The 21,192-nt window shown below is 38.7% G+C and overlaps 1 protein-coding gene across 1 annotated transcript in view; it reads left to right on the forward strand.

The window, feature by feature from the left end:
• SMG1 (SMG1 nonsense mediated mRNA decay associated PI3K related kinase) overlaps nucleotides 1–21,192 on the forward strand; it is a 97,848-nt gene that overhangs the window by 50,139 nt on the left and 26,517 nt on the right. Inside the window, exons 24-41 of the mRNA XM_030847169.2 lie at nucleotides 275–417; nucleotides 570–771; nucleotides 3,598–3,707; nucleotides 4,376–4,523; nucleotides 4,924–5,083; nucleotides 5,893–6,013; nucleotides 9,183–9,431; nucleotides 9,761–10,045; nucleotides 11,195–11,339; nucleotides 11,804–11,942; nucleotides 12,856–13,086; nucleotides 13,196–13,373; nucleotides 14,036–14,197; nucleotides 14,976–15,193; nucleotides 15,495–15,649; nucleotides 17,293–17,515; nucleotides 19,979–20,225; nucleotides 20,648–20,877. Of these exons, the coding sequence (XP_030703029.2) occupies nucleotides 275–417; nucleotides 570–771; nucleotides 3,598–3,707; nucleotides 4,376–4,523; nucleotides 4,924–5,083; nucleotides 5,893–6,013; nucleotides 9,183–9,431; nucleotides 9,761–10,045; nucleotides 11,195–11,339; nucleotides 11,804–11,942; nucleotides 12,856–13,086; nucleotides 13,196–13,373; nucleotides 14,036–14,197; nucleotides 14,976–15,193; nucleotides 15,495–15,649; nucleotides 17,293–17,515; nucleotides 19,979–20,225; nucleotides 20,648–20,877 (3,346 nt within the window). The remainder of the gene's footprint in view (nucleotides 1–274; nucleotides 418–569; nucleotides 772–3,597; nucleotides 3,708–4,375; nucleotides 4,524–4,923; nucleotides 5,084–5,892; nucleotides 6,014–9,182; nucleotides 9,432–9,760; nucleotides 10,046–11,194; nucleotides 11,340–11,803; nucleotides 11,943–12,855; nucleotides 13,087–13,195; nucleotides 13,374–14,035; nucleotides 14,198–14,975; nucleotides 15,194–15,494; nucleotides 15,650–17,292; nucleotides 17,516–19,978; nucleotides 20,226–20,647; nucleotides 20,878–21,192) is intronic.

Genomic DNA, 21,192 nt, shown 5'->3' on the forward strand with positions numbered 1-21,192 from the left:
TTGTGTTTGTTTTTCTATTTAGTCTTTGCACACATTGAGATTAAATACTGATATATTCTGTTAGTTATTTTATACTGTCTCTTAAACATTTAACGATTTTTGAACTTATTTTCATTTTTTGTGAGGAAGAGATCTAATTTTGTGCCTGCTCAACCCCACACAGAATAATCAGCTCATTGTCTCAGCTCAATTGATTAACTCTTTCTTTCCAGTTTTTTTAGAAATGAAGTATGTGGATAATTAAAAAATAAGACTGTTTGAACTTGTGTTGAAGGTTTGAAAAGGCCTCTGTGGAGTACCAGGAGCACCTGTGTGCCATGACAGGTGTTGATTGCTGCATCTCCAGCTTCGACAAATCTGTTCTCACATTGGCTAATGCTGGGCGTAACAGTGCCAGCCCCAAACATTCTTTGAATGGTGAGCATTCAGGGTTTAAATAAAAAGTTGTAGTCAAATAGTTTGTGCTCATGATCTTACTGTATATTTTTAGATTTCTTTGCTCTTTGAAATATTTATAACCGCTTTGGGTCTCTCTCTCTCTCTCTATTTTATGAAATACTTTCACTCAGGTGAATCCAGAAAAACTGTGCTGTCCAAACCAACTGACTCTTCTCCTGAGGTTATAAATTATTTGGGAAATAAAGCATGTGAGTGCTACATTTCAATTGCTGATTGGACTGCTGTACAGGAATGGCAGAATGCTATCCATGACTTGAAAAAGAGTACCAGCAGTACTTCTCTCAACCTAAAAGCTGATTTCAACTACATAAAGTAAGGATTTCTTACCCCATTAAGCAAATTTTCAGTAAATTTAAAGTCTTCTTTTATGGCAGAAAAATATTAAAATTGTCCATATTTACTATGGCAAGATGGTTATAGTTCTAATAATACTGCCATTCTAAAAATGACTACAATGAAAAACCAACATTAGAGGTGAGGTGGGTATTCATGCAATGGGAAGACAGATTTCTATGTTGAAACAGTCATTTGGTATTGATTCTCAGAGCCTGTTCTAAAATCATGACGAATATAAAGAGAAATTTGCCACTGTTTTAGAAAGGATAATGTTTGATGGCTTTGTTTCTAAACTAGGTGTGAATATATCAAAAACATTTATTATAAAGAGGTCAGAGTTCATGACATTTGTAAATTAAACTCCCTTTTTTGTTTTTCCCTTATTCCTCTCTGCATTTATTAATCTCTTAATTCGAAATTTGAGTACAGGCTGTGTCCCAGACACTTCGCTGGGATGATAAGGGTCATTAGCTGTCCTCACCATCAAGGAGCTCAGCTTGTAGTGAGTAAATGAATTAATGGGTAGTTTCTGCATTGAGCACGTACTGAGTGCCAGCCACTGGGGTGTAGCACTGTGTACGACAGACACAAATTCTAACCCTTGAGGAGCTGACCTTCTAGTGAGGAGGAGACACACAGACTAGGTTGGGCAATGCCATCAGGACGTCATTTGAGCACAGACTTGAAACAGACCTGATGCAAGGATGATAGGCTTGGAGTGTTCTGGAAATGCCTGGGAAGCCACTGTGGTTGGAGCAGAGTGAATAATAGGAGATAAGGGTAGAGAAGTAGGTGGGAACTCTGAAAAAGACTTTGACTCCCAATAAGGTAGGAAATCTTAGGTGGGATTTGAGTAAGAGAGGCATAGCATGATCTGACTTACTGGCCCACTCTGCTGGGTTGTCAGGAGACTGGAGGTAAAGGGCCAGCGTGGATGCATGTAGACCATTGATCTGTGGGGCAAAGGTAGAGGGAGGAAAACAGATGCTATTAATTGAAGTAGGAACACACAGAGAACAATGAAGTATGTTTAAAGTATGTGAAATATGCAGACAAGATTGTTTTAGTAAGCAGTTAAGAATTGGATTTGGAACTAAGGTGAAAACCCTGAGCTTGAGAGAGATTTGGGGAATCATTAGTATATAGGTGATACTTACAGGTCCTCTTTCTTTTTCATTCTTTATACTCCAGAGCCTTCATAAACCACCAAACCACAGATAATGCTCTGGAGAAGAGTGAGTGAAAAAGAAAGAGGGCCATGGTTAGAGTCCTTTTGAGCATCTTTGTTAAGGGATGGGAGAAGAAGCTGCTGAAGAAAACACAAGGACACTGAGGAAGGCAATGTTAGAGATGCAGAAGAACCAGACAGGAATAGTCATCCTTGTCGGGAGCTTCATAGACTTTGAGCAAGAAGAGCTTTGTAGAGAGAGAAGGAGAAGCAGCCAGGTTGAATACTGTGGAGTGGTGGAGAAACTTGAAAATGAAGTTTTAGTTAGGTTAATTGGGTAATGAAGTCAAGGAAAGAACGCTGTGGCTGGAACAGAGTACTGTGTGTTTATTATAAATATTGGAGAGATTAAATGTTCTTTTAAGCCTTGGGGAAGAAGCCATAAGAAGACAGGTTGAAGAAGCAGGGTAAAGAAGAGTGATTGAAGGATTAACTGGACTCCACCTTTCCTGTGCCTCAAGGAAAGCAGTTAAAGTTGGATATATACAGTTTGGGGAGTGCATGTGGATTGGGGGGTAAAGGTAGAGAAAATGAAAACAGTCTGTGTTTGTTTTTTTCCTGAGGTGTCAGTCACTAGCTGAAAGTGCAAGGGCATAGTGGGGACACAGCAGACCTGCCTTTTCTGTGGTGGCAGAAATGATAAGTGTGTTGGTCACCACACCGAGACAGTTCATCAGTGCCAAGTGATTATGGCTCACCTGAGAAGCTGGTGGTTGCATTGATCCAAGCTTGGGGTTTATTAAGGTAGAAGCAGGTACAGTCAAGTGATGTACATTTCCAGTGCTATATTCAGTGCTGGAAATGTAAGGGAGGTGACATAGTGAGAGGGACGGGAAAAGATGAGAGATTAATGGAAAAGAGGGAAATTGAGAAACTGTAAATCATCATGTTGGTTGGAGAACAGCTGTAATAGGAATGGGAACAGAATGCAAGATCTGGAAGTAGCAGTGGGTTGCTAGGAGGGTAAGGCCCTCATCCTGGCATTGAAGCTACAGACTATCGGAAGGAGTTCCAGAGGTGTACCATTTTCAGGTAAGGTGAGGAGAAGGGAAGGAAAAATTCTTTGAAAGAAGAGAAACAGCTTCCAGGAAACAGTGGAAAAGGGAGAGGAGGAGGGAGGCCAGCAATGAAAGAAGGCAGGAGTAGGATATCAGATTGAGATTAATAGAATAGGAGACCTACTGGGGCTTGCGCTTTAGGTGAGCAGTGAGGCCATGCAGGGAATTTAGTGGTAGCTTGGGGAGAACTAGATGTTGAAGTTGCCCTGCAGAGCTCTACTGTTAGTGTTTTGGTCGGGCCCCCAAGGATAACAGACTGCAAAAAGAGGAAGGAAACATGGAGGGTTGAGTATGCTAAACTGAATGTCTGTAGCTATGACTTTCCAGTTTGCCACTCTAATTAAGATGGTAGTCACATCTTCAAAGTAAAAATAAAATGGTGGCCTACGTGGAAGGAACTTTCATCAAAGGAATTCTGTATAACTGCTTTCTTTTTCTAGAATTTGTTCTGTATTTTTGAATGGTTCCACAGGCTGGATAGAGTGTAAAACGAGCTAACCAATATTTTAATTACAGATCACTAAGCAGTTTTGAATCTGGAGAGTTTGTTGAATGTACTGAGCAATTAGAATTGTTACCAGGAGAAAATATCAATCTACTTGCTGGAGGATCAAAAGAAAAAATAGGTATTTGAGATAATTTTAAAATTAAGTATTTTAATGAACAAGTTGTTTAAAATGTTTGACAGTATATTTTAGTGGAAAATCTGGAAGTTTTTCTGTACATTTTTTGGGGCAGAGTGTGAAGCAAAAAATTAGGGCTGTTTCCTTTACCTTTGATTTAGCAAATAAAAAATAGTTTAATTCAAATTAAGCAAACTAAGAAAGGCTACTGTAACACTTAGAGATTTATCTAGCCATTTTCTTTGAAAAAGTGCAAGTTGTGTTTAAATATTTCTCTTGCTTGACATCTTGATGTGGTTCATTAATTAAGTTCTTTGTCACAACTGGAGCATTTTGTAAAATGTAATACTGAAGTTAATATTATGAATATTTTGTGTGTTAACGTTGACTTGCTAAATTCAGTGTTTGCCCCTTTAAGTGGTAGGTTGACTTACTGATTTTTGAGTCTTTGAACTCATTTTGAGAGGTCTGAGGTATTATTTTATGTGAAGTATTTTTATATAGCTACCAGAAATGCTTAATCATAGTATCTGAACTTAATATGAAACTGCCTGAACTTAAATATGAACTTAAACATGAAAGGAGGTATTCATTGGTGATTGTTTTTTAATACTGTCAAGGTATCTTGTTAAAAGCGAATTAACTTAGTGGAACTTACTCAATTTCTGTAGATATGAAAAAACTGCTTCCTAACATGTTAAGTCCAGATCCAAGGGAACTTCAGAAGTCCATTGAAGTTCAGTTGTTGAGAAGTTCTGTTTGTTTGGCAACTGCTTTAAACCACATAGAACAAGACCAGAAGTGGCAGTCTATAACTGAGTAAGTGTCATCCTAAGGAGGTAAATATGCATTATGTGTACCTTATGGTAAATGTGTGTAGATTGGTGGGGGTGAGACAGTTACCAGATCACTGCAGCGCTAGTCATGATAGCTTCATTGTAGAAGCCGTAGAAGCCGTTGTAGAAGTCGTATGATACGTGAATGTCACTTGCTAATATACAGAGGTTGAAACTAAGTAAAATTAAAAGTTTTATATCCCCAAAAGCTAATATTGATATCTTGACTTGCTTGTGTCATTTTACTTAAGAGCAGGCAGTTCCTTTTTCTTTCCCCACTTTGGATGCCAGTATAGTAGCATCTTATCACACTGCCTTATCCCTTTAGTGGTTGCAAGTTGGAAAATCTTATTTATTAATTAGCAGTAAATATTTTCTTTCAGAAACGTGGTGAAGTACTTGAAGCAAACCTGCCGCATAGCTATTGGGCCACTGAGACTTTCTACTTTAACGGTTTCACAGTCTCTGCCAGTTCTAAGTACCTTACAGCTGTATTGCTCTTCTGCTTTGGAGAACACAGTTTCTAGCAGACTTTCAACAGAGGTGTGTATATGTGTATTTTTAACCAGGATATCCTTCTGAACATTAATAGGCATTAGTGTGGAACAAAGGCTGTTTTTCACGTTTTAAAAATAGCATTTGTAGCATTTTTTGGACAAGCTAGTAAGTAAATCCAGAAATCTAAAATTCCATTTTCAGGCAAATTTTTATTGGAGAAGTATGTGAGGAAGATGGAACCTAAGATGTATAATCTCAAGGATGGCTGGTTGCTTAGGGTTTTTTCTCCCTCCCTCCCTCCCTCCCTCCCTTCCTTCCTTCCTTCCTTCCTTCCTTCCTTCTTTCCTTCTTTCCTCCCTCCCTCCCTCCCTCCCTCCCTTTTTTTGGAAGAGGAGTTGGTTACGTAAATGTATACCAGATTATATAAATTTCAGATTTGACTGAAAAGAAGAGACTGTGCCTCTTCCTTCCAAATAGGGTAAAGTTTAACCGAAGATGGGCCCTTCCCTAGGGAAATAATCTTTGAGAATCTGTTTATGAAGCAGTAGTTTTATGTTTTTCTGTAACTTAGCTTCTGCTTTATAGTAAATGAGCTGTTTATTTTTTTATCAAAATGTGACTGCTTTATTGATAAGTACAATGATAAATTGGACTTAATATTCTGAAAAAAGTTTTTTCTTTTGGCAAAACATAGGTTTTTCTCTTTAGCGTGTTGTTTTCTCTTGTAATTAGAAGATACAGTGAAGAAAGGGGAGCGTTTAATAGATAAATCTGGAGTAGATCTGAAGTAGCTGACCTGTGGGGTCATATAAGGAGCCTGTTTACATTAAGCAGTTTTGGTTTTTCTCTGGCAGGACTGTCTTATCCCACTCTTCAGTGAAGCTTTGCGTTCATGTAAACAGCATGATGTCAGGCCGTGGATGCAGGCATTAAGATATACCATGTACCAGAGTCATTTGTTGGAGAAAATAAAAGGTAATTAGCTTTTTTTAAAAAATGGCTTTGTTGAGATATAATTACACATTTTGAGTGTATAGTTCATGATTTTTGACATTTCTTCACCTGTGTAGCCACCAGTTCAGTCAAGGTATAGCATACTTATCTCACCCCCAAAGGTTTCCTTATGCTTCTTGCCAGTCATTTCTCCCATCTGTCCTGTCTTGGGCAACTGCTGATTTGCTTCCAATCACTATAGATTAGACTCATCTTTACTAAAGTTTTTTTTATAAATGGTACAGTATGCTCTGTGTCTAGCTTCTCTTGCTCAGCATTTTATTTTTTAAGGTTCCCTGTGTTCCATGTGTCAGTAGTGCCATCCTTCCTATAGTTGAGTAGTATCCATTGTATGAATATACATCGTATGAATATACATTGTATGAATATACCACAATTTGTTTATCTGTTGATCCTTTGATGGATATTTGAATTGTTTTCAAATTTGGGCTATTATGTCTAAAGCTGCTGTGAAATTCATGTACAGGTCTTTGGGTGGATATATATTTGCCTTTCTCTTAAGTAAATGCCTAGGATTGGAATTGTTGGGTCATATGGTTTAACTTTTGAAATAGTTCGGCAGTTTCTTATAAAGTGATTGTACATTTTACACATGACATCTACATACTTGCTATAGTGGTTCTTTAATTTTAGTCACTGGAGTGAATATAATAGTATCTCATTGTGGTTTTATTTGTATTTTCCTGATGATTAATGATATTGAGCATCTTTTCATTTGAATAGTGGCCATTGTATATCTTATAAGTGTTCAACTCCTAGCCATTTTTAATGAAGTCATAAGACTTAAATATTCTGGATTCAAATTCTTTGTCAGGTACAATGTACCGTGAATGTTTTAAATGCTTCAATTGAATAGTTAGAGAATTAGTATTTGTATCAATATTCATAGGTCTCATATTTAAGAAAGAAATGTCATATTAAAGGGATATTAACAATTTCCTTTTCGCTCTAATACAGAAAAGTTGCCAGAATTCTGTAGAATTAGTCAAAAATCTGGTCGCTAGGGTTACCGAGTAAATTTGAGTTTTAAATTTTAAGTAAGCCAATGCTGGGGTATGCAGGGTGATTACTGGCAACTGTGACTCACTTGGACCCTCAGTGCCAGATAGACCTGGGTTTGGATCTTTAGCCCAACACTTGCAAATCGAGGGACCTTAGGGCAAGTCATTAAACTTCTGAGTCACTTTGCTTTTCAGTTATGGGGGTTGCCCCACTCATGAGATTCTTGTAAGGATTATAGGAAATGAGACAAGGTATATAAAAGCCCTAGCACAGAGCATGGCATATAATAGGAATACAAATATCATCTCCTTTCCCATCCTTCCCATATTGAATAAGTTTTAGAACTGAGAAGAAAAAGTCAGTAACCCAGTAGTTACATTTGGAGACAGAACCTCACTCCTCCTTACTTTTCTTTCTTTATTCAGCAAGTGTTTATCAAAATATGTGCTTTGTGCCAGGTACTGTGCTGTAAGTTGGGATGTAATGGTGAACAAGACAAGCCTTTTTTCTGCATTCCTAGGACCAAAGAGATTCTGGAGTCTAGCAGGGAAAATTGTCATCAAGCAAGGAGCAGCAATATAGTGTGCTAAATGGAAGTGCACATGCATGGTGCTTAAAATAGCACAACAAGGGCACCGATTTAATCCTAGGAATCAGAAAAGGACTCGGGGAGGAAGTAATATTTAAGCTGAGACCAAGGGGCGGGTAGAGATGAGAAAGAAGGCAGACTGGTGTAGTTAGAGAAAATATCATGTGTGAAGTCCAGCAGCAGTAGTAAAAGATTCTTAGATGACTCAATTCTCAATTCTCGCCTAAGGGAGCATGGGAAGAGATGAAGCTGGATGAGATTGAGATTAGAATGCAGTGTAAGCATCAGTGCCTCATAAGCCAAATTTCAGAGTTGGGGCTTTATCGGAAGGACAGTGGGAAGGCCTGAAAGGGAAGTTAAGTGATCAGATTTACCTTTGTGTAAGATCAGTTCAGTTGCAGATTGGAGAATGAATTAGAAGAGGCTAAGGCTGGGGGCAGAGGGACCAGTTAGGCTGAAGTCCCTGCTAAAGGTAACCAAGGTAGTAGCAGTAGGGACAGAAAAAAGCAGATGTGATATGAGGATTGAAAGTAAAGGCTAAGATGACTGCCAGGCACCTGCTTAGGTAGCCAAGTTGATCATGTGCCTTTACCTGAGAAAGAGAAAACAGAGAAGGAAGTAGCTTTGGAGGGTGGTGGAAAACGGATTCCATGTAACACAGGTTAAAGTGCCTTTGAAATACCTGAGTATAGGTGACTGGTAGGCAGGTGGGACTCAGATGTCAGGTCTGGGCTAGAGATGAAGATTCAAGAGTCATCAGCATTTGTATGGTAATGGAAGCCACAGGAGCAGATGATATTGTCCAGGGAGAGTATGCAGAGTAGAGTAGAGAGCCTAGGACTGACCCCGAGGAACACCAATTATAATGGATGGGTAGTGGATGAGAAGGAGACTGAGAAAGATTCTTCAGAAAGGTAGGAGTAAACCAGGAGAGAATGGCATGGTAGAAGGGCAGAGGGTACTTACTCAAGAAGAGGGGATGGTCTAGCCTTACCCTCATTCCTCACCCTTGGCTTAGGGTCTTTATACTAAAACGATTCAGAAGCTAAAAAGTTAAATTTCTTCTTTTTTTTTTTTTTTTTTTTTGCGGTGCGCGGGCCTCTTACTGCTGTGGCCTCTCCCGTTGTGGAGCACAGGCTCCGGACGCGCAGGCTCAGCGGCCATGGCCCACGGGCCCAGCCGCTCCGCGGTATGCGGGATCCTCCCGGACCAGGGCACGAACCCGTGTCCCCTGCATCGGCAGGCGGACTCTCAACCACTGCGCCACCAGGGAAGCCCAAAAGTTAAATTTCTTGTACTGAACGATTTTTACTTCTGTCTACTCTGTTGTATACATTTATTTTAACAAACATTTATTGTTTATTGTATGCCAAGCACTATGCTAGCTGTTAGGGATTTAAAGATGATGAAAAATGAATTATCTTTATTTAGGGAGGTAGTGGGGAAGGGAATAGTTGGGGAAGAAATTTTTTGGCCATGTTTCTCTGCAATCTGGGATTAGACCAGGCAAGGACTAATAAAACATTTTCTTCTCTCCAGAACAAACAATTCCAGTTAGAAGCCATCTCATGGAATTAGGTCTAACAGCAGCAAAATTTGCTAGAAAACGGGGGAATGTGTCACTTGCAACAAGACTGCTGGCACAGTGTAGTGAGGTTCAGCTGGGAAAGACCACCACTGCGCAGGATTTGGTCCAGCATTTTAAAAAACTATCAACTCAAGGTCAAATGGATGAAAAATGGGGGCCTGAACTTGACATTGAAAAAACCAAATTGCTATATACAGCAGGTTAGTAAAATGAATTATGATTAATACGCGACTATAATAAAAATCATGTGTGTGAATGTTACTGTGTATGGTGTAAGGCAATAATAGAAAAGTTGATTTTTTTCAACTGTTGCAGAAAATTTGGGTCCTGAAGAGTAAGTTATGTGTAATTGACTTACCTCTGCAATTTGGTGCTTTTAAAAGAGGTAATTTTGTTATTGTTTATTAAAGTAGGAAATGTTTCCAGAGATCATTGGTTATCACTGAATTTAAAATATTACTTTATCCTGAAAAAATGTCATTTGTTTGCTTCTAAGGCTTCTAAGGGCTGGTGTTTTGATTTTTTATAGGCCAGTCAACACACGCAATGGAGATGTTGAGTTCCTGCGCCATATCTTTCTGCAAGTCTGCCAAGGCTGAACATGCTGTTGCCAAGTCAATTCTGACATTGGCTAAATGGATCCAGGCAGAATGGAAGGAAATTTCAGGGCAGCTGAAACAGGTTTACAGAGCTCAGCAGCAGCAGAACTTGACAGGTCTTTCTACTTTATCTAAAAACATACTCACTCTAATTGAACTACCGTCTGTTAATACAATGGAAGAAGAGTATCCTCGGATCGAGAGCGAATCTACAGGTAGGATATGTTTGATTAGCTTTAAAATATTAATTTTAGAAGTTATTTCCCCCTATTTTAAAGTTTACAGTGTTAGGCAGGCTATAATTGGCCACAAAAACTGTCTCTGTGGAAATTTAGTATATTATATTGCCCAGAAGTGACTAAAGCACATTTCTTTAGCATCTGATGCCACTGTGGAAGTCACTGAACTCCGCCTCCAAGGCCATACTTCCCACCTCCCCAGTTCATGGTGCTTTTATGGACCTTGATGTTTTTCCTGGCAGTAAGGTCCTGCCTGTGATATCTAAAATTCTACCTCATGCTAGGAGGAACAACAAAGTTACAGAATAGTGGCCTCTGGTCCCGTTGACTGGTGGAGCACAGAAACTACAGAAAGGTTCAAGTTTCACATCCTGACACTAGTGCTAGTAACAGAAGGATACTCGACAAATAGGATAGTTAATTCATTCAGTGTTTGAGTGCCTGTTATGGTAGGCACCATTGTCCAGGTTTTACAGATTGGGAGATAACTAACCTTTTTGCTGAAACATGAGAATTTTGTTCATGTCGTTCATTTTGTTGTTGTGAAGCCTAGAATTGTAGTTACTTACATTGGTCTTACTAAGTAATTCTAATCTATGTACTGTAGCCATCTTTATTCACAAGGGATATGTCTTGTGATCATTATAAATCTTCATATTGGCAAGTGGCACTATAGCAGGAGATTTCTTCACTTCTAAACTGGAAATAAAGATATTTACCTCATGAATCTTTGATTGAATGAAATTGTATACTCATCACCTATCTGTCATTTTTGCCAGAATGTTTAAGCTGAATCTAATTGTGAGGAAATGGCCAGTCAGATTCAAAATACAAGACATTCTAGAACACATCTGACACCTGAACTGTTCGTAAAGTTCAGTATCATGAAAGACATTGATGTGTTTTACAGGGTGATAATTTAAGCTTACTTGGGAAGCTGAGTGATTCATTTCAACATATTAGCCTTTTAGAAAAGCATAATACAAATGTGGGCTTTATCAAATTATGTACCATATAACGTTATAGAACTTATTATTTGCAGATAGTAAAATCCTAAAATGTTAATGGGAATGCCATTAGAAATTTATGAATGTGACATTGTTATTTTTTTCTCCACTACGGCAGTACATATTGGAGTTGGAGAACCTGACTTCATTTTGGGACAGTTGTATCACCTATCTTCAGTACAGGCGCCTGAAGTAGCCAAATCTTGGGCAGCGTTGGCTAGTTGGGCTTACAGGTGGGGCAGAAAGGTGGTTGACAATGCTAGGTATGTATGTTGAAATGTGTAATTTATTTAATGCATTGTAAAATAGAGATTTTTTTTTTATAAATTTATTTTATTTATTTATTTATTTTTGGCTGCATTGGGTCTTCGTTGCTGCGCGTGGGCTTTCTCTGGTTGCGGTGAGCGGGCTTCTCATTGCAGTGGCTTCTCTTGTTGTGGAGCACGGGCTCTAGGCGTGGGCTTCAGTAATTGTGGCACATGGGCTTAGTAGTTGTGGCTCGTGGGCTCTAGAGTGCAGGCTCAGTAGTTGTGGCACACGGGCTTAGTTGCTCTGCGGCATGTGGGATCTTCCTGGACCAGGGATTGAACCCATGTCCGCTGCATTGGCAGGCGGATTCTTAACCACTGCGCCACCAGGGAAGCCCACAAACTAGAGATTTAAAATCTCTGCTGACATGGCAAAGTTTAGGTTGCTGAAATACTGATGATTTGTTTTATTTTTATAGTCAGGGAGAAGGTGTTCGTCTGCTGCCTAGAGAAAAATCTGAAGTTCAGAATCTGCTCCCAGACACTATAACCGAAGAAGAAAAAGAGAGAGTATATGGTATTCTTGGTCAGGCTGTTTGTCGGCCAGCGGGGATTCAGGCAAGGAAAACATGATACAGTGTTTGGGGGAAATAGTGTCAAGTTCACTGTTCTAAATCACATATACTTGATTAAATGTTTTGTTTCAAATGAAACTTTGATAAGATGAAAGTGAGTTAAAGTAGTTTTCTAATAAGAAGAATGTGATTTCTTGAGAAATCAAGTCATTTCCTTAGGGTCCTGTTAAAAAAGGCAAAGTTTGTTTTATGTAGATTTCTCTTTTAATTGCTCTTCTGATCAGAAATTCTTAATACTGGCTTGGAAGCTTTTAAAATATGCCAGTGTCTAAGCCCTTCTCCACATATTCTGGATGGAACGTTTGTGTATGTGTTGGGGATGGGAGGGTTTATTGAAGTTTTACTAGGTGACTCTAAATATACAGCCATAGCTGAAAACCAGCGGACTAGATGGTCTGTAGCATTTACTCCCGCCCCTCTCAAAGTTCTATGAATTCTAGAATGTTATAACTATTAAGTATTTAGTTGTAGACTTTAGAAGTTTGCATTTTATTTGCTGAGATAAAACTGTGTTGACTTAGTTCTTGCTCTAGACTTCAGCATATATCAGTGTCTGTCAAAGCTGGTGTTAAGTACATGTGCAGTACTGTAGAGAGAGTAAGGTAATTCTCTGCAGGCAGAGTATTATGTTGTAACTCTGAAGCATTTAAATTCCCCAAATCAAAATCTTTGATCTTTGCTAAATGCTTATATCCTTCATCATTAGCTACGTTAGTGAGTATATCATAAAGAGAAGCATAGTAACATTGATTTAATATGTATAACACTAAATGTGGAGTATTTTGGTCTTTCATAAATGAGAAAATGCTTGCATATGTTAGGAAAATCACGTACCTTTCTCCCTTTTTTAATTTGTGCCCAAAAATAGCAACTTTTTTTGCCCTATTTTTCTTCAGGATGAAGATATAACACTTCAGATAACAGAAAGTGAAGATAATGAGGAAGATGACATGGTTGATGTTATCTGGCGTCAGTTAATATCAAGCTGCCCATGGCTTTCAGAACTTGATGAAAGTGCAACAGAAGGAGTTATTAAAGTGTGGAGGAAAGTTGTAGATAGAATCTTCAGCCTGTACAAACTATCTTGCAGTGCATATTTTACCTTCCTTAAACTCAATGCTGGTCAGGTAGGTAGCACAGTGTTCTGTTAGGAAAGTTTATTTGAAATTTCTTTTCTCGTAGATGGAAGCAGTATTCTGAATTGTCTTATTTTTTCCTTTTGTTTTTCATCCTTAGATTCCTTTAGATGAAGATGACCCTCGGCTACATTTAAGTCACAGAGCAGAGCAGAGCACGGACGACGTGATTGTGATGGCCACGTTGCGATTGCTCAGATTGCTTGTGAAGCATGCTGGAGAGCTTAGGCAGTATCTGGAACATGGCTTGGAAACAACACCTACTGCGCCATGGAGAGGTGATAGTCTAAATGTTTCAGGAAAAATTATTTCTGGGTAGAAGATAATAAGGCTGTTGAAAAATAATAGTTCCCTGGACTTCCCTGGAGGTCCAGTGGTTGAGACTCTGCGCTTCCACTGCAGAGGGGCATGGGTTCAATTGCTGGTCAGGGAACTAAGATCACACATGCCAAGTGGCGTGGCCAAAAAAAAAAGTTCCTCTATGTTTACTATTTGAGTGTGTTATGAAATAGCTATATTAGTTCATAGGACACTCTGGACTGCTTGTTATACCACTTCCCTCCCACCTTTCAGAGAAATGGAAGGCTGAGAGGCGGAAGCTTTTTATATACAAAAGGAATTTTGGAGAGAGTGGTAAGAATAAGTTTCAAAAACTTTCATATACCCTTTGAAAAAATTGTCTGTTTCTGCCTTCTTTTACAGGCACTCACGAAAATATATTTCTCTATAACATTTTTGAATTGCTTAGGATTTTGATTATAGCTCTGTACCCTGACTAAACTTGCAAATCAAGAACTATTGTGTATGGTTCTTTGCTATCACAGGGAGAAATTTGAGGTTCTTGGAACTTATGCTGACATATATCAAGTTTTATCCTTTTGCCTCCACCATGTTGACTGTTTTTAATAACTTTAAAGTATTTTTCTTTCTTATCCTGAAGGAATTATTCCACAACTTTTCTCACGCTTAAACCACCCTGAAGTGTATGTGCGCCAAAGTATTTGTAACCTTCTCTGCCGTGTGGCTCAAGATTCCCCACATCTCATATTGTATCCTGCAATAGTGGGCACCATATCGCTTAGTAGTGAATCACAGGCTTCAGGTAAGGAATTTTAAAATACTGCTACTTTAAGTATAAATGAGTTTGCAAACAACGTTTTATAGGTAAAATTTTTTGAGCTTTATGTTCCAGAGTTGATAGAGTTTGTAATTTTTCCATAATAATAATAGTAACAATAATAACACCATTTATTGAGTGAGTAACTACCATGTCTGGCAGTAGGATGTGTGCTTTACATGGTATCTTCAGTCTCACAGTAACCCACCAAGGCTTGGAGAAATCTCAGGTTCACCTAGCTGAATTAACTGGCAGACAAGGATGGAAAATAAGTTCTGGGCTCTGGCTGGGGGAACACTTTATTTGTTGAGACTCATTTATTATATTTTCCCCCATTTATCTTTTTTTTTTTTCGGTACGTGGGCCTCTTACTGTTGTGGCCTCTCCTGTTGCGGAGCACAGGCTCCGGACGCGCAGGCTCAGCGGCCATGGCTCACGGGCCCAGCCGCTCCGCGGCATGTGGGATCTTCCCGGACCGGGGCACAAACCCGTGTCCCCTGCATCAGCAGGCGGACTCTCAACCACTGTGCCACCAGGGAAGCCCCCCCATTTATCTTTTATTAGCTTATAATATTAATAAATATAGAAGCTGAACTTGTAAAAAGGCAAAATATCCATGATCTTTGGTCAGCTTAGTGCACAGAAGGCAAAATTAGTTAAATGAGTGCTCTGGGATCAAATACATTATTGATGTTTTCCCTAACTCAACATACGCACATGGAGAAGTATCCAAATTATACCTTATTCTCCCATTTCACTTTAGGAAATAAATTTTCCTCTGCAATTCCAACTTTACTTGGCAATATTCAAGGAGAAGAATTGCTAGTTTCTGAGTGTGAGGGAGGAAGTCCTCCTGCTTCTCAAGATAGCAATAAGGATGAGCCTAAAAGTGGATTGAATGAAGACCAAGCCATGATGCAGGATTGCTACAGCAAAATTGTAGATAAACTGTCCTCTGCAAACCCAACTATGGTGTTACAGGTACAAAAAAACCAACTCATATGTTTTAAAATAAATTTTTATTGTCACCACCCCCCCACCCAAAAAAACTCACCTAAAAACTAAACCCATAAAACTGTTACAGAAATATTATTCAAGGAGTAAAGCTTTTAAAATAACCAAAATTGGTTTTATAAATCTTTACTGATAGAATCACTGACCAAGGTTCTCTAATTGGTTAATGAACAAGATGCACACATTTCACTTGCAATATCCAGTGTTTGCAGAACTGTGCTGTGTGTAGATTTGTAGATGAGCATATTTGGATGTGCCGTGTGTGCAGGTTCAGATGCTCGTGGCTGAGCTGCGCAGGGTCACTGTTCTCTGGGATGAGCTCTGGTTGGGAGTTCTGTTACAGCAACACATGTATGTCCTGAGACGAATTCAGCAGCTGGAAGATGAGGTGAAGAGAGTCCAGAACAACAATACCTTACGCAAGTATGTTTTCATATACTTACACTCCAAAAACATAGCTGCCTCTTTTTTTTTTTAATGTAAAATATATATGAAGTTTGTCATTTTAACTAATTTTAAGTGTACAGTTCAGTTGCGGTAAGTACATTCACAGTGTGATGTCCAGTTCCAGAACTTATCCATCATCCCGAACATCTCCGTACCCATTTAATAGTACTTCCCTTCTCCCCTATCCCCAGCCCCTGGTTACCACTATTTTGCTTTCTGTCTTTATGAATTTGACTATTCTGAGTACTTCGTGTGACTGGTATCATATAGTATTTGTCCTTTTGTGTCTGGTTTATTTCACTTATCATAATGTTTTGAAGGTTCATTCCATGTTGTAGCATGTATCAGAATTTCCTTCCTTTTTACTTCTAAATAACATTCCATCGTATGGATATACCACGTTTTATTTATGCACTCAGCTGTCAATGGACACTTGAGTTGCTCTTGTCTTTTGGCTATTGTAAACAGTGCTTCTATCACCACACAAATATCTGTTTGAGTCCCTGCTTTTAATTGTGTGTGAGCCAGTGGATTTGCTGGGTCAGATAGTAATTCTATGTTTAACTTGTAGAGGAAGTGGTAAACTAGGTTCCAATTTCTCCATACCCTTGCCAACATTTGTTGTTTTCTGTCTTTTTGATAGTAACATCCTAATGTGTGTGAAATGGTATCTTGTGGCTTTGATTTGCATTTCTCTAATGACTAATAATGTTGAGCATATTTTCATGTGCTTATTGACCATTTGTATATCTCCTTTGGAGAAGTGTCTATTTGAATCCTTTGCCCATTTTTGAACTGGGTTGTTTTACTGTTGTTGAGTTTTAGGGGCTCTCTAAATATTTTGGATATTAATCCCTTATCATACACATGATTTGCAAATATTTTACCCCTGTTTTATGCATTGTCTTTTTCACTCTCTTGAGTGAAAAAAAAAGTCTTTTTTAAAAAAAATTTATTCCTGGCTGTGTTGGGTCTTTGCTGCACGTGGGCTTTCTCTAGTTGCAGAGAGCAGGGGCTACTCTTCGTTGCGGTACGCGGGCTTCTCATCACGGTGGCTTGTCTTGTTGCAGAGCATGGGCTTCAGTAGTTGTGGCACGTGGGCTCAGTAGTTCTGGCACACGGGGTTAGTTGCTCTGTGGCATGTGGGATCTTCCTGGACCAGGGATCGAACCTGTGTGGCCTGCATTGGCAGGCGGATTCTTAACCACTGCGCCACCAGGGAAGTCAAAAAAAAATGTCTTTTGATGCACATGATTTTTTAGTTTTGATGTAGCCCAGTTTATCAATTTTTTCTTTTGTTTTCTTCTAAGAGTTTTAAATAAAGCCTTAGCTTTTATGTTAAGGTCTTTGATCCATTTTGACTTATTTTTTGACATATAGTAAAAGGTAAGAGTTCAGCTTCATTCTTTTGTAAGAAGATATCCAGCTTTCCCAGCACCACTTGTTGAAAAGAGAAGGCGCCTCTTTTATATGCTGGATTTTTTGCAATGCTGTTTTTAGTCAGTTACCTTGCTTATATTTTATTACTTTATTTTGACTATTCTTTGATACTGTTTACTTACACTTGACAATTAATTTGTTCCTTGTTTGTATTGAACTCTTTACGTCTTTCTGGTCAGAGAAGAGAAAATTGCAATCATGCGGGAGAAGCACACGGCTTTGATGAAGCCCATTGTGTTTGCTTTGGAGCATGTGAGGAGCATCACGGCGGCCCCTGCAGAAACACCTCATGAAAAGTGGTTTCAGGATAACTACGGTGATGCAATAGAAAATGCCCTAGAAAAACTGAAGACACCATCAAACCCTGCAAAGCCTGGAAGCAGCTGGATTCCATTTAAAGAGGTACAGAAAAATCTCAAGAATGCTACTGAAATAGGAAATTCCCTGAGATGAAAAATTTAAGTAAGGGGACTCTTTTTACTTAGAACACAAGAGAATTTTCTAAGCCCATGGAAGGCAGCCAGTGGTCAGTTCCTTGTAAAGAATATAGAGAAAGGTGTTTTCTTCATTTTTAAGAATTTGAGGATGAGTGGGCCTAGGGTGGCAAACTAATCTACTGAGGGTTCACACCAGGGAAGAATATACTGTAAGAAATTAGACAAGGAGGAACTGTGGCCTTGAGCTAAATACTGACTGCCTGCTATATTCTTCTCATAAAAGATTAAGAAATTTAATCTTGGACCTATGTAGTTTTTCTTGGTGGAATGGTATTCAGTATTTCTAACAGACAAAATATTCACACGTCACAACATCAATTTTTATAAGGAATTCTTTGACAGCAATTCTGCATAGCCTGTTTGAGGGATGATTAGTGTAATTAAATACTTGAGAATCCTTATTTTTTATGTTTTGGTCCCCTTAATTCTGTATGTTCTTTGGTTTTCATATGTTTCAGCAACAGCACCACTAGTTGGGGGAGCCTGTTTATTTATTTATTTAAAATTTATTTATTTTACTTTTGACTGTGTTGGGTCTTCGTTGCGGTGCGCAAGCTACTCATTGCAGTGGCTTCTCTTGTTGCAGAGCACGGGCTCTAGGCACGCGGGCTTCAATAGTTGTGGCACACGGGCTTAGTTGCTCCGCGGCACGTGGGATCTCCCCTGACCAGGGCTCGAGCCCGTGTCCCCTGCATTGGCAGGAGGATTCTTAACCACTGTGCCACCAGGGGAGCCTATTTAAGCTACCTTGTAGCTTTTTTTCTTATCCCTTCTTTTCTTATCCCTTTCCTATATTGCTCTTAACTGATTTCATTAACTTTAGTAATGAAAAAACTATTAAAAGATATAGTGTAGAGACAAAAAATATACCTGACTTTAACTAGTAAATGCAAAATAGAGGAAACTAGAGGAAATGCTAAATTCAGGGGAAATGCCTTAGAAGCACAAGATAAGAGCACTAACATGAAGGATGAAGTTTATTATGTGTGGCCTAGCCAAAACTTGTTTTCTCGTGTTCCAGCAGTAGTTTCTTGCTTCTTTGTGTTCTTCTCAGTAAATCAACCAAGAAATCCAGAGGAGGAGACAGGGAGAATAGTTTTTTTTTTAATTGAAGTATAGTTGATTTATAATGTGGCGTTACTTTCTGATGTACAGCAAAGTGACTCTTTTATATATATAGACTTACATTCTTTTTCATATTCTTTTCCATTATGGTTTATCCCAGGATATTGAATATAGTTCCCGGTGCTATACAGTAGGGCCTTGTTGTTCATCCATCCTATGTATACTAGTTAGTATCTGCTGATCCCAGTCCTTCCCCCACCCCCTTCCCAGGGGGAGTACTTTTAAAAAACCCCGTGTGTGTGTGTGTGTGTGTGAAATAAGTCATAGAGAAAACTTTTAGAAGTCCTATGTCCCTCCATAATTATATCTCCCTTTCCACAACCACTGCTCTGAATTAATCATTACTTACTTAAACAGTTTTTATTGATACATTTCTAAATGGTATATTGTTTAGCTTCTCCTGTTTTTGAATTTCATATAAATGAGATTATATTGTATGTACATGCATGTGTTTACCACTTCCATAATTGATGGATCAGCATTAGGTTTTTGTTTTTGTTTTTGTTTTAATGTCATCCATATTTTGTATACAGCTGAACATTGATAGATTATGGGACAATACCACAGTTTATCCTTTGTCCTGTCAGTGGATACTTGAGGTGTTTCCAGTTGTCTTTTTCCTTTTATGAACAAATGTTGTAAAAGATTGATTTAAAAATTTTCACATGAAAGCAGAGCCCAGAGTTCATTAAATCAGGTGTAGATTATTGAGTTAGCTACAAGTAGAGATACAGCTATACATGATCCACTCCTGTGAGTTATAAGAGATTGTGTGTTTTTCTGCATACTTAAAGTAGTCAGAGCTCTAAATTGTTACCACATTTTCAGATGGCTTCCTTAAGTGTGTGTCTACCTGACAGCCAATAGCTGGCTATATCTTTTGCTCTACTGCAAAGACTGAAGTGACTTGTTTGGGCATTGATTGGACATAGCTTAACAGTGGGGAATTTGCTACAAGCCTTGAATTTTGTGATCACAGTAGTGATTTCTTTCCATCTGCTATGATTTCATTGCATATTTGTACAGAGGAGGTGGGAGAGGTCTGAACAAAGTAGAAATCACCTAGAGCATATCAGCACACCAGTGTTTCCCCTCCCAGGATGGCCTGAATATGTAACATCAAATTAAATGTAAGAACTAGACAGGAGGTGTTTGTATTTTAAATTTATCTTTAAGGCAGATAGAATGGAGAAGAAAATAAGTGTTGTAATGGTATTGTAAACTTTTCCTATCTTAAATATAGATAATGCTGAGTTTGCAACAGAGGGCACAGAAACGTGCAAGTTACATCTTGCGTCTTGAAGAAATCAGCCCGTGGCTGGCTGCCATGACTAACACTGAAATTGCTCTTCCTGGAGAAGTCTCAGCCAGAGACACTGTCACAATCCACAGTGTGGGTGGAACCATCACAATCTTACCTACCAAAACCAAGCCAAAGAAACTTCTCTTTCTCGGATCAGATGGGAAGAGCTATCCTTATCTTTTTAAAGGTGAGATTTAAAAGAAGAACATTAGTCTGATTATTAACACTGTGTGTGTGAGTGTGTGTGTGTGTGTGTGTGTGAGTGTGTGTTAGGATTGTTTTAGATGAATATCTATATGTTGTGAATAGCCTGGAGTATCCTGTATTTTGATAGAAGTAGTTGGAGGCTGTGTAGTATGATTTTCCATTGCTTCCTCTCTTCTTGCTTATGAACTTACAGAAGCAGGGCAACTGAGGTACAGCTAATAATGCTAGTATCTAATACCTTGTGACAATAGAATGTTGTCTAATGCTCTCATTGTGCTTCTTTGGCTGTCACTTCTTGACTGCTGTTGCTAATTGAGAGGAGCACAATCCCATTGCACCCATCCCATTGCACTTCACCCCATCTGGTCACCTACTCTAGCTACTTTAATTTTGTTTCCATAGGATTGGAGGATTTACATCTGGATGAGAGAATAATGCAATTTCTGTCTATTGTAAATACTATGTTTGCTACAATCAATCGCCAGGAAACACCCCGTTTCCATGCTCGACACTATTCTGTAACACCACTAGGAACTCGATCAGGCCTAATCCAGTGGGTGGATGGAGCCACACCCTTATTTGGTCTTTACAAACGATGGCAACAACGGGAAGCTGCCTTACAAGCACAAAAGGTTGATTAAAATTAAAATATGTGCTTTTATTTGAATGTTAATAAACAAGTATATATATTAGTCTGTTCTCTGTTACATGTGACATATTTCTAGTCTTACTTGCCCTTGAGGTTTTTTCCAAGTTTATAAGAGTTAAAGAAGGAATAGACACAACTTTAAATTTGGAGTTAATCACTGTGGCATCCTATTTTGTACCCGTGAAATTTATTACGATTTAGAACAGTTTTTTAGAATTCATTTAGCTAAGTAGCTGAGTGCTTAGTGTATATTACAGGAGTAGTACTAAGTACTACAGATAAGAAGATAAATTTTTAA

The sequence above is a fragment of the Globicephala melas genome, chromosome 15, assembly GCF_963455315.2.
Source record: "Globicephala melas chromosome 15, mGloMel1.2, whole genome shotgun sequence".
Taxonomy (NCBI): domain Eukaryota; kingdom Metazoa; phylum Chordata; class Mammalia; order Artiodactyla; family Delphinidae; genus Globicephala; species Globicephala melas.